Raw genomic sequence first — 13,509 nt, 5'->3', positions numbered from 1 at the left:
TGCCAATCCATGAGCATGGAAGATCTTTCCATCTTCTGAGATCTTCCTCAATTTCTTTCTTCAGAGACTTGAAGTTCTTGTCATACAGATCTTTCACTTGCTTGGTTAAAGTCACATTGAGATATTTTATGTTATTTTTGACTGTTGTGAAGGGTGTCATTTCCTTAATTTCTTTCTCAGCCTGTTTATCCTTTGAGTAGAGGAAGGCTACTGATTTGTTTGACTTAATTTTATATCCAGTCACTTTGCTGAAGTTGTTTATCAGGTTTAGTAGTTCTCTGGTGGAACTTTTGGAGTCACCTAAGTATACTATCATATCATCTGCAAATAGTGTTATTTTGACTTCTTCCTTTCCAATTTGTATTTCTTTGACCTCCTTTTGTTGTCTGATTGCTCTGATAGGACTTCAAGAACTATACTGAGTAAGTAGGGAGAGAGTGGGCAGCCTTTTCTAGTCCCTGATTTTAGTTTCAAGTTTCTGTTTGATATTAACTACTGGTTTGCGGTATTGCTTTTACTATGTTTAGGTATGGGCCTTGAATTCCTTTAACACTATTATGAAGAGAGCATAAAGTGGCCATTATAGTGCAAATACTGATAACACACCTCAATACCATTAGTCAGCTGTCATAAACTCAAAGCCCAACTTTTTATCATAATAATTCTGCAGAAAACAAAATGAGAGATAATACAGATGATACCAAGAAAACAAAATGGAGTACTAAAGTCATGAAGTACTACAACAGTTTTTCACTGATCTCCTCAAAGGACCTTGCCCACAACACTGTAAGTATTGTTTCAGGGAGATAACCCTTAAACTATGTAAGGTTTCTAGTGTCTTGCTACCATAAAATGGCAAGCCTTATTATGTAAACCTTTCAGTAAGTCTGGATTGACTTTTTCAACTAACGAAAGGATTTCTCAAATATAATGTTTATGATCTTAATAATCTTTGAGTCACCAAGTCCACCGAATTCGTGACTGCTCCAAAGATTGGCATCATCACTGTGTCTATCAGGCCTGCATCTCCCAACACCCTCTGGTACTAGGAATTGAGCCAGGGTCTCACACAGGCTAGGCTAGTGCTCTACCACTGAGCTATGTCCCAGTGCATTTTACCTTTTTAATTGTGAGACAGAATCTAAGTTGCCCATGATGCCCTTGAACTCATGCTGTAGTCCAGGCTGGCCCTAAGCTTGCATCATTGTGCCTCAACCTTCCAAGCATGTCTGCCCTGCATACCCTGGTTTATACTGAGTTTTTATTTGCAATTTATTTATACTATAAAAGACTATCAACTGTGGGAGCCGTATTGGATTTGGGCCTGGTTGCTTTATCACTGTTTGGCCTTTGTCTTAGATTGTAGGATCAAAAGCCTCTCCCTGTAATTTAGGGCACAAGAAGTTTGCATTCATGGAATGTTTTCAGCCTGAACAAGACCCTTCTGGGTCTCCAGCAAGGTTTGACCCTTGCTGAGCCCTGCCTTTGCATGTGGAAGCCTTTTGTCCCCAACTGGGAACAGTCTGACCAGGTACTTCTCACCTGAGTCAGAATTAGGCTGGCCTTCCTGGTTATTTCCCTAATTTATTCGGTCCTTTGTTACCGAAGTCTCAGCCAGGGTTCCCCACTGTGCTTGACAGATACTTGCTAAGTGCTGTACTTGGGATACATAGTTGGTCAATAAAGAAACCAGGAGCTCTCTTCCTCTTCTGGCTTGACACGAATAACCTGTGTGTGTGTGTTTCTTTCATCCCACAGGCTTTCGCCCGATTCTCGGTACCGTGTCGGTGCAGGCGCCGACAATCAACAGGTTCACAAACTGCTATGATGCCAGCAATATATTATAGTTTCCTTCATCAGTAGCTTACAAAAGTATTCTATGAGGAAATGTAATTAGTCTTCTAAGTGTGTATGATCTAATAATAATAATTTTTACTTCATTGTTACTGTTCTTCATTCATCCTGTTTAAAGAGTAAATACTAAACTCTAATAAATAATAACTTTCTAACCATAGACTGATGTCCAACCTTGGTATGTCCTAAATTTCTTCTGAAAATAATTGAATGTCCAGACACTGAGTTTACTATGTCCATAATTTTTGATACTATGATTATATCAAGTAAGAGTTGCTGAATTATGTACCTTTAAGCCACTAATGACAAATATGAATCAAGAAGTAATATCAGTCTATAAATCTTACACTGTCAGACGAAGCTTATCAAGATGTATGATATGCACAAAAACAATTAGTAAAGACAATTTATAATCACAAAAAGTTAAAGCTTAGAAGGAATCTTAGAGGACATTGAGTTCAAACCCTTCTATTTTGAACATGTTAACTGAGACCAAACAGCACCAAATAATCACTGTTTATGCGTTGTATAATCCCATTCTAAGTCACACATAAATACCTAGCTTACCTTTTTGGTAATGCCTTAGGAGGACACCCATGGGCAGCTTTTGTGGTTTTGTGGTCTAGACAGATGACTTTATTTCTTAGGCTTCTTGTCCACTAAGGGAAAAAAAATTGATAATAAATACAATAATGTGACTAAAGGCACTTGTATTTTTAATTAGCTATCCAAGACAATCAGCCCAATTCCCTTTTCTTTATTAATCTCTATCTATGTGTAGTGTTTTGTCTACATACATGTCTGTGAGTCATATGAGTGCCTACCAACATTAGGGGGAGGGGCATGTTTTCAAACACTGCTTAAACAAGGAAGAGATTCTGAAACATGCTATAACATGAACAAGTCTTGGCATTATTCTAAGTGAAATAAAGCAGCAATAACAAAAGACAAATTCTGGGGCTGGAGAGATGGCTCAGCAGTTAAGACTACCGGCTACTCTTCTAGAGGTCCTGAGTTCAACTCCCTGCAATGACATGGTGGCTCACAACCATCTGTAATGAGATCTGATGCCCTTTTCTGGTGTGTCTGCAGACAGTGAAAGTGTACTCATATACATAAAGTAAATAAATAAATCTTTTTAAAAAAGACAAACATGGAACAGTTCCATTTGAATCCTGGAGTGACCAATCTTATATAGACAGTGGAGTGAGGCTAGGGTAAGGAGATAATAGGAAAGTATTATTTAATAGGTACAATATTTCACTTTTTAGGATAGGTTGTCTTGATAGCCACATAACAATAAAACATATGAAATGTCACTAAACTCTTAAATTATTAAGGGGGGTCATAAAAATGATGGGTCCCATGACTTTGGGATTGTCCTGCTTATCTAGGACTTTAAGATTTTGATCTTGGCAGCCAATTCTGGTGACTCAGTCCACAGCTGTGGTTCCAACAGGAACCAGAAAATGTTTTACAACTTCTACCCAAATACAAAACAGAGAAGCTGTTTTTGGAATGACCTAGCAAAGCAAGATTGTTAATTCCTCAGGAACACATGAACGATGCATCGTATACATCTGGTCTACATAGGTGGTATATTTGGTTCCCTTTCTCCCTCCAAAGGTAATGCTTGAATGTCATCTCTGAGATAACAAAGAAAAGACTGACACACAGAACTAAGCAATTAAAGAAGAATATGGCATCAAATTGCCAATCTGAAAAATAAAAGAATCTGATGCTAATTTTAAAACAAAGGTTTCTCTGAAGAGCCTAAGGATATCTTCACCGAAGCTCTAACCTTTGTCTCAACAACTTAGACAATGAAAGCTTCATACCTTAGTACCAGAACACTGTTTTCAGGACATGGTCTGGGACTTCAAGTACAAAATTCCCCATTAGAGCTTTGTAGGATCTTTTTTGAGCCCGCCCAGATGGTTCAGATCTGATGCTCAAGTCTGGTGAATCATAGCAATGTGTATGGCCAAGTGACTACACACCTGCACATGTGCAAACCCTGGTCATCTATGATCCATTTTGCTGGTTGATGTATGGATAAGTTTGTATGTTGTGCTTGAATCTGAAGAACCATTTGGGAGCTAGGGAATGCATGTGAAGCCTGTGTGGGCACCTCCTAAGCAGCCCATTGTTGTGGTTTGCCCTGGAGTTATCTGTATTTTGATGCTAATTCCACTGCCCCGAGGCCTAGTCACCACTCAGAACTCAGGTGACTTCACCAGAACCTTCTCCCCATTGAATCTATAAAATACAGGTGAGCAGCAGGTACAGGATAGAAGGAGGCCTGTCATTGGACTAAGGATGGGTGGGAGAGAAGTTTGAAGGAAGAGGAGGAGACTGGAACAGAAAGGAGGAAGAGACAGGAGGAAGAGAGAGAGAAGCCATGGCAGGACAATACCACAGGCGATGTTAAGATTCCACGCTGTACCTTTACAGGTTGTTAAGAATGTTCTTAAGGGATGGATGGTACTGGGCTTTGTATGTTTAGGTGGGCAATTATATCTTACCAATTGGGTTATTGTGTTGTGTGTTCTTTTATGTGACGGTTTGAGTATAGGAAAGTGTGCAGCGGCAGGAGCTGGGCCGCCGCGGAGTTAGGATGTTTCCACAGAGATATCTAGCAGATATCTTGGGGCACAGCAGTGCCGGACCTAGTGGGGATAAAAGACAATCTTACTTGTTTTTATTTTTTATATTTTCACAACAACAGCCTATCTTCAGAACTTCTGGTCCTCAGCCGAAACCATGGAGGATTATGAAGAAAGACAAGGAGAGGCCTCAGCTAGTTTGATGGCAAAAATGACTCCTGAGGGGCAGCAGTCAGGTGATGGGGCCTCTAGAAGCTATAAAGTTACCAATACACTGTAGACCACCCTTGCTATCTCCTGCCCTACATGGGTCTTTTCAAGCTGGTCCACCCTCAAAATCATGGCTATGTCTAAGTTGTGACTGGGATGGACCAGCCATGGGCCACTTTCTTTTAAAATCATATGCTTAGCTTATGAGACTAACTGAAAAGCAGTTATGTATGAGAGTAAGCATTCGATACCAGGTTTTTCACTGCAGAAACTGTGGGAGCAGACTGTCAGCATTCTTTTTTCTAATCATGCGGCAGGGAATAGAGTTTAAAATGAAACACTATCAAACTATTAACCAAAATGTGACTAAGGGCTAGAGAGACAGAGCAGTGATTAAATGCATTTGCCACCACGCCTTTAGTCCTAAATTCAATCTCCTACATAGTAGGAGAGAACTGACTCCACAAGTTTTTGTCTCTCATCTCTACAGGTCTGCTGTACCACATGCACCCACACTTACAAAAATACACGGGGTACATGCAGCCATAAACACACACACACACTAAAACCTGTCTATTCAAGATCCATGAGACACTGTGAAAAGATAAAATCTACAAATAATTGGCATAACAGAATTTCATACTAACAGCATAGATAAATTTTTTAGTAAACTCATAGCAGAAATGTAGTTAGACATAGGGGGAAATGGCTATCTAGATAGAAACAACATTTAGAACAAACACAAACAAGAATATAGATGTCATAGGATAGTCGCAATATTTTATATACAGAATAAAAAATATTGAAATTGCAAGAGAAAAAATACCTCAGAGAAAAAGGTACTCAGACAATAATACCAAAACTGATAATGGAATATCATAAAATTAAACGGCTGTGAAGCCAAGGAAATTATTATGGGTTTTTTTTTTTTTTTGAGAGTTTCATATGTGTCTTAATCACATGCTTCCCTACTCACTCAACTTTATCTCTGCTTTTTAAAATCTTCAATACCAGTTTCTGCTGCCTATATATTCGTGAATGTGTGATCTTCCAGTGAAGTGTGGCCAACTTCCTAAGAGCTACGCTCTTAGAGAAACTCACTCTCCCTCTTCTAGCAACTAACAATTGCCCATAGCTTCACAGCCGGGGTGGGACTGTGTGCATGCTGGAATGTGATCTGGTTTGGGCCTGCACAGGTTTTATGAATGTTGTTATAACCACTGTGAATTCATATGTGCAGATTCCCTGCTCTGCCTGAAAGTTAATGTCTCCTTGTAGTCATTTTACCACTGCTAGTTTTCTTCCACAATGATCCCTAAGCCTAGGGACTACCACACACACACTTCCTTCGAGCTAAGCAGTCATTACAGGCATTGCCATTGCTCTCGGCTACTCTCTAGTGCTTGATGGTGATGCCCGTTACTGACCTGGAAGCTTCATCCCTTCCTGGCCAGCGTTCATAGAGCTGGATGGTGCTCTGCACACTATCACAAGGAACAGGCGTCTTCATTCTTTTTTTTTTAATTTTTATTAGATATATTTCTTTACTTATATTTCAAATGTTATTCCCCTTCCCGGTTTCCTGTCCATAAGCCCCCATTCCCTCCTCTCCCCCTCCCCACACGGGTATTCCCCCTAAACATCACCCTTACTTACCTCCCCCATATTTCCCTGCACTGGGGGTTGAATCTTGGCAGGACCAAGGGCTTCCCCTTCCCCGGGTGCCCCAACAAAGCTATTCTCTGCTATATATGCAGTTGGAGCCCTGGGTCAGTCCATGTATAGTCTTTCAGTAGTGGTTTAGTCCCTGGAACCTCTGGTTGGTTGGCATTGTTCTTTTCATGGGGTTGCAAGCTCCTTCAACTCTTTCAATACTTCTTCTAATTCCCCCCAAGGGGGTCCTGTTCTCAGTTCAGTGGTTTGCTGCTAGCATTGACCTCTGTATTGGACATGCTCTGGATGTGTCTCTCAGGAGAGATCTACATCCGGTCCCTTTCAGCATGAATTTTTTAGCTTCATCAATCTTATCTAGTTTTGGTGGCTGTATATATATGGTTCACATGTGAGGCAGGCTCTGAAGGGCCATTCCTTGAGACACTGCTCTAAACTTTGCTTCCATATCCCCTCTATTGAATATTTTTTCCCCTTTTAAAAAGGAGTGGGAACATCCACATTTTGGTCATCCTTCTTCTTGAGCTTCTTGTGGTCTATGGATTGCATCTTGGGTAATTAGGGCTTTTTGGCTAATATCCACTTATCAATGAGTACATACCAAGTATGTTTTTCTGTGACTGAGTTACCTTACTCAGGATATTTTGCAGTTCATTCCATTTGCCTATGAATTTCATGAAGTCATTGTTTTTGATAGCTGAGTAGTACTCCATTGTGTAGATGTACCACATTTTTTAATCCATTCCTCTGTTGAAGGGCATCTGGGTTCTTTCCAGCTTCTGGCTATTATAAATAAGGCTGCCATGAACATAGTGGAGAATGTGTCTTTGTTCTATGTTGGAGCATCTTTTGGGTATATGCCCAAGAGAGGTATAGTTGGGTCCTAAGGTAGTGGAATGTCCAATTTCTGGAGGAACCTCGAGACTGATTTCCAGAGTGGTTTTACCAGTCTGCAATCCCACCAACAATGGAGGAGTGTTCCTTTCTCCACATCCTTGCCAGCAACTGCTGTCACCTGTGTTTTTGATCTTAGCCATTCTGACTGGTGTGAGGTGGGATCTCAGGGTTGTTTTGATTTGTATTTCCCTGATGACTAAGTATGTTGAACATTTCTTTAGATACTCATCAGCCATTTGATATTCCTCAGCTAAGAATTCTTTGTTTACCTCTGTATTCCATTTTTAAAAGGGTTATTTGGCTCTCTGGAGTCTAACTTCTTGAGTTCTTTGTATATTTTGGATATTAGCCCTCTGTCGGATGTAGGATTGGTAAAGATCTTTTCCCAATCTGTTGGTTGCTGTTTTGTCCTAATAACAGTGTCCTTTGCCTTTACAGAAGCTTTGCAGTTTTATGAGATCCCATTTGTTGATTCTTGATCTTAGAGCATAAGCCATTGGTGTTTTGTTCAGGAAATTTTTCCAGTGCCCATGTGTTTGAGATGCTTCCCCACTTTTTATTCTATTAGTTTGAGTGTATCTGGTTTGATGTGGAGGTCCTTGATTCATTTGGACTTAAGCTTTGTACAGAGTGATAAGAATGGATCGATTTGCATTCTTTTTATATGCCGATCTCCAGTTGAACCAGCACCATTTGTTGAAAATGCTAACTTTCTTCCATTGGATGGTTTTAGCACCTTTGTGAAAGATCAAGTGACCACAGGCATGTGGGTTCATTTCTGGGTCTTTAATTCTGTTCCACTGATCTATCTGCCTGTCTCTGTACCAATACCATACAGTTTTTATGACTATTACTCTTTAATACTGCTTGAGGTCAGGGATGGTGATTCCCCAAGAAGTTCTTTTATTGTTGAGTATAGTTTTCGCTATCCTGTTTTGTTTTGTTTTGTTTTTTTGTTATTCCAAATGAATTTGCAAATTGCTCTTTCTATCTCTATAAAGAATTGAGTAGGAATTTTGATGGGGATTGCATTGAATCTGTAGACTGCTTTTGCAAAATGGCCATCTTTACTATATTAATCCTGCCAATCCGTGAGCATGGAAGATCTTTCTATCCTCTGAGATCTTCCTCAATTGCTTTCTTCGGAAACTTGGAGTTCTTGTCATACAGATCTTTCACTTGCTTGGTTAAAGTCACACCGCAATATTTTATATTATTTGTGACTATTGTGAAGGGTGTCATTTCCTTAATTTCTTTCTCAGCCTGTTTATCCTTTGAGTAGAGGAAGGCTACTGATTTGTTTGACTTAATTTTATACCCAGCTACTTTGCTGAAGTTGTTTATCAGGTTAAGTAGTTCTGTGGTGGAACTTATGGGGTCACTTAAGTATACTATCATATCATCTGCAAATAATGATATTTTGATTATTTCCCTTCCGATTTGTATCCCTTTGACCTCCTTTCACTGTCTGATTGCTCTGGCTAGAACTTCGAGTACTATATTGAATAATTAGGAAGACTTGGCAGCCTTGTCCTGTCCCTAATTTTAGTGGGATTGCTTCAAGTTTCTCTCTATTTAGTTTGATGTTAGCTACTGGTTTACTGTATATTGCTTTTGCTATGTTTAGATATGGGCCTTGAATTCCTGATCTTTCCAGGACCTTTATCATGAAGGGGTGTTGAATTTTGTCAAATGCTTTCTCAGCATCTAATGAAATGATCATGTGGTTCTTATCTTTGAATCTGTTTATATAGTGGATTACATTGATGAATTTTCATATATTAAACCATCCCTGCATCCCAGGGATGAATTCTATGTGATCAATGGATGATCGTTTTGATGTGTACTTGGATTAGGCTTGCAAGAATTTTATTGAATATTTTTGTGTCAATATTCATAAGGAAAATTGGTCCGAGTTCTCTTTCTTTGTTGGGTCTTTGTTTGGTTTAGGTATAAGAGTAATTGTGGCTTCATAGAAGGAATTTGGTAGTGCTCTGTCTGTTTCAACTTTATGGAATAGTTTGGACAGTATTGGTACGAGGTCTTCTATGAAGATCTGATAGAATTCTGCACTGAACCCATCTGGACCTGGGCTCTTTTTGGTTGGGAGACATTTAATGACTGCTTCTATTTCCTTAGGAGTTATGGGGTTGTTTAGATGGTTTATCTGTTCCTGATTTAACTTTGGTACCTGGTATCTGTCTAGAAAATTGTCCATTTCCTCCAGATTTTCAAGTTTTGTTGAATATAGGCTTTTGTAGTAGGATCTGATGGGTTTTGTTTTTTTTTATTTCTTCAGATTCTGTTGTTATGTCTCCCTTTTCATTTCTGATTTTGTTAATTTGGAAAAACTCTCTGTGACCTTTGAGTCTGGCTAAGGGTTTATCTATCTTGTTGATTTTCTCAAAGAACCAGCCCCTGGCTTTGTTGATTCTTTGTATAGTCCTTTTTGTTTCTACTTGGTGGATTTCAGGTCTGAGTTTGATTATTTCCTGCCTTCTATTCCTCATGGGTTTATTTATTTATTTTTGTTCTAGAGCTTTTAGGTGTGCTGTCAAGCTGCTGACATATGCTCTCTCCTGTTTCTTTCTGCAGGCACTCAGAGCTATGAGTTTTCCTCTTAGTACCGCTTTCATTGTGTCCCATAAGTTTAGGAATGTGGTATCTTCATTTTCATTAAATTCTAAGAAGTCTTTAATTTCTTTCTTTATTTCTTCCTTGACCAAGTTGTCATTGAGTAGAGCATTGTTCAACTTCCATGTATATGTGGGCTTTCTGTCATTATTGTTGTTATTGAAGACCAGTCTTAGTGCGTGGTGATCTGATAGGATGCATGGGATTATTTCTATCTTCCTGTATCTGTTGAGGCCTGTTTTGTGACCAATTATATGGTCAATTTTGGAAGAGGTTCCATTATATCCTTTTGATTTAGGATGGAATGTTCTATAAATATCTGTTAAATTCATTTGTTTCATGACTTGTTAGTTTCTCTATGTCTCTGTTTAATTTGTTTCCATGGTTTGTCCATTGATGAGAGTGGGGTGTTGAAATCTCCTACTATTATCGTGTGAGGTGCAACGTGTGCTTTGAGCTTTAGTAAGGTTTCTTTTATGAATGTAGGTGCCCTTGCATTTGGAGCATAGATACTCAGGACTGAGAGTTCATCTTGGTGGATTTTTCCTTTGATGAATATGAAGTGTCCTTACTTATCTTTTTTTTTTTTTAAATATATATATATGTGAGTACACTGTAGCTGTCTTCAGATACACCAGAAGAGGGCATCAGATCTTATTACAGATGGTTGTGAGCCACCATGTGGTTGCTGGGATTTGAACTCAGGACCTCTGGGAGAGCAGTCAGTGCTCTTAACCTCTGAGCCATCTCTCCAGCCCCCTTCCTTATCTTTTTTAATGACTTTTGTTTGAGAGTCAATTTTATTTGATATTATAATGGCAACACCAGATTGTTTCTTCAGGCCATTTGCTTGGAAAGTTGTTTTCCTGCCATTTATTCTGAGGTAATGTCTGTCTTCGTCTCTCAGATGTGTTTCCTGCATGTAGCAAAATGCTGGTTCCTCTTTATTTATCCAGTCTGTTAGTCTATGTCTTTTTATTGGGGAATTGAATCCGTTGATGTTGAGAGAAATTAAGGAATAATGATTGTCGCTTCCTGTTATTTTCATTGTTAGAGGTGGAATTATGTTTGCCTCTCTTTTGGTTTCATTGCAAGGAAATTATATCCTTGCTTTCTGTATGGTGTAGTTTCTCTCTTTGTGTTGTTTTCCATCTATTATCCTTTGTAGGGCTGGATTTGTAGAAAGATATTGTGTAAATTTGGTTTTGTCATGGAATGTCTTGGTTTCTCCATCTATGGTAATTAAGAGTTTTGCTAGATACAGTAACCTGGGCTGGCATTTGTGTTCTCTTAGGGTCTGCATGACATCTGTCCAGGATCTTCTGGCTTTCATAGTCTCTGGTGAGAAATCTGGTGTGGCTTTTTATAGGTCTGCCTTTATATGTCACTTGACCTTTTTCCCTTACTGCTTTTAATATTCTTTCTTTGTTTTGTGCATTTGGTGTTTTAAGTATTATGTGACAGGAGGAGTTTCTCTTTTGGTCCAATCTATTGAGAGTTCTGTATGCTTCTTGTATGGTTTTTAGCATCTCTTTGTTTAGGTTAGGGAAGTTTTCTTGTATAATTTTGTTGAATATATTTAATGGCCCTTTAAGTTGGGAGTCTTCACTTTTTTCTATACCTATTATCCTTAGGTTTGATCTTCTCATTGTGTCCTGGATTTCCTGTATATTTTGGGCTAGGAGCTTTTTGCGTTTTACATTATCCTTGACAGCTGCGTACATGTTTTCTATGGTATCTTCTGCCCCTGAGATTCTCTCTTCTATCTCTTATATTCTGTTGGTGATGCTTGTATCTATAGCTCCCTGTCTCTTCCCTAGGTTTTCTATATCCAGGGTTGTCTCCCTATGTGCTTTGTTTGTTGTTTCTATTTCATTTTCAATTTGTTCCCGTTTGGTTGTGTTTTCCTGTAACTCTTTCAGGGATTTTTGTGTTTCCTCTCTAAGGGCTTCTACTTGTTTACTTGTGTTTTCTTGGATTTTTTAAAGATTTATTTATTTTATTTATATGTTAGTACACTGTAGTTCTCTTCAGACACTTCAGAAGAGAGCATCCAATTACAGATGGCTGTGAGCTACCATGTGGTTACTGGGATTTGAACTCAGGACCTTAGGAAGAGCAGTCGGTGCTCTTAACCACTGAGCCTTCTCTCTAGCACGCCCTTCCTGTATTTCTTAAGAGAGTTCTTTATGTCTTTCTTAAAGTCCTCCATTGTTATCAAAAATGTGATTTTTAAATCTAAATCTTGCTTTTCTGGTGTTTTTGGATATCCAGTATTCTCTTTGGTGGGAGAACTGGGCTCTGATGATGCCAAGTAGTCCTGATTTCTGTTGCTTAGGTTCCTGCACTTGTCTCTAGCCATTGGGTTGTCTCTGGAGTTTGCTTGTCTTTCTGTTTCTGGGAGTGACTTGAGCCTGCTGTAGGCCTCTGTGTCAGCACTCCTGTAGAACTGTTTTCCTGTTTCCTTTCAGCCTTTCCTGAGAACAGGTGCTCTAATTTCAGGTGTGTCGGCGCTCCTGGGGACTGTCTTCCAGCTCTAGGCATGGGCAGGAATCAAAGGGTCCTGTCCCTGATTGCTCATAGGTCCTTGCACCCAGCGGGCACAGTTGGCACTAGGCGATTCCCTCTTGGGTCTGGCCTGTGGGCAGAGGGTATTCTCCTCTGACTTCTGAGGTGTGTCCACACTTCTGAGGGTCCAGCTCTCCCCCACGGGATTTGGGTGCAGGGAGCTGTTTGGCCGTTCAGTTCGGTCCTGGGCACAGACCAGAACCACAGGTACTGGTGGCTGTCTGTTCCTATATCCCTGTGTCCAGAGGCACTGTGCACTTTCCCCTTGGACCAGGAATGTGGGCAGAGGTGTGCAGAGGTGGCAGTCTGTCCTGTGGTCTCACGATTTCTGCACTCCTTGGTGGTCAGTTTTCTTCCCCACAGGATTTGGGTGCCGGGAACTCAGGCGTCTTCATTCTTAGCAGCCTCCATATGACAAGTTTCCTACACTGTCCTACTGTGTGAACTCTCCCATAGAACTTAAATCCCTTGGAGGAGTGCCTCCACCTGCCCAAGGAATGTCAAAGATGACGTGTTTCCTGTCCCCTCTTCATCAATGCAGTTTAGCATGTTCAGGGGCATCATGCAAACAGTCCCCATTCAGACATGATGCTTTGTGTATCTGAGCGCATCTGGTAACAGTGATAAGAACTAGTCTGTACGTTTTCACTGTTTCTCTGTTCCTGCTTTGACCTTTGAGCCATCTGGAATAAAAGCTGCACAAAACACTGGTAAAGGCACTCTAGATCAGCATTAACCGGAATCCCTGGTTTTGTTCAATCTTGATTTTTTTCTAACACAGGGTCTCTCTGTGTAACGGCCCTGGCTGTACTGAAACTCGTTTTGTAAGTTAGGTTGTCCTCAAACTCTCAGAGATCTGCTCACCTCTGCCTCCTGACTTCTGGGATTAAAGACCTGTGCTACCATATCCAGCCTCTGATGAATCCTGAACTGGAATTTAATTCCTCAGCAGTGGACACTGAAAGGTAGCAATACATCTCACATCACTGTGAACCCTACAGCTACAGTGATTTGGCCTGTTAAGGCACGACCACTGGTGCAATAGTGGTGTGAACATTTTGGGAGCAAC

General features: G+C 40.0%; 1 protein-coding gene and 1 pseudogene across 1 annotated transcript in view; one reads left to right on the top strand and one right to left on the bottom strand.

Moving 5' to 3' along the window:
* Senp7 (SUMO specific peptidase 7) overlaps positions 1–13,509 on the bottom strand; it is a 126,250-nt gene that overhangs the window by 95,129 nt on the left and 17,612 nt on the right. The window contains exon 4 of the mRNA XM_032900304.1: positions 2,422–2,513. Coding sequence (XP_032756195.1) covers positions 2,422–2,513 — 92 coding nt within the window. The remainder of the gene's footprint in view (positions 1–2,421; positions 2,514–13,509) is intronic.
* LOC116897724 lies at positions 3,208–12,412 on the top strand (annotated as a pseudogene).

This window comes from Rattus rattus, chromosome 4, assembly GCF_011064425.1.
Source record: "Rattus rattus isolate New Zealand chromosome 4, Rrattus_CSIRO_v1, whole genome shotgun sequence".
NCBI classification, from domain to species: domain Eukaryota; kingdom Metazoa; phylum Chordata; class Mammalia; order Rodentia; family Muridae; genus Rattus; species Rattus rattus.
This window is presented reverse-complemented; position numbering and strand designations above follow the sequence as displayed.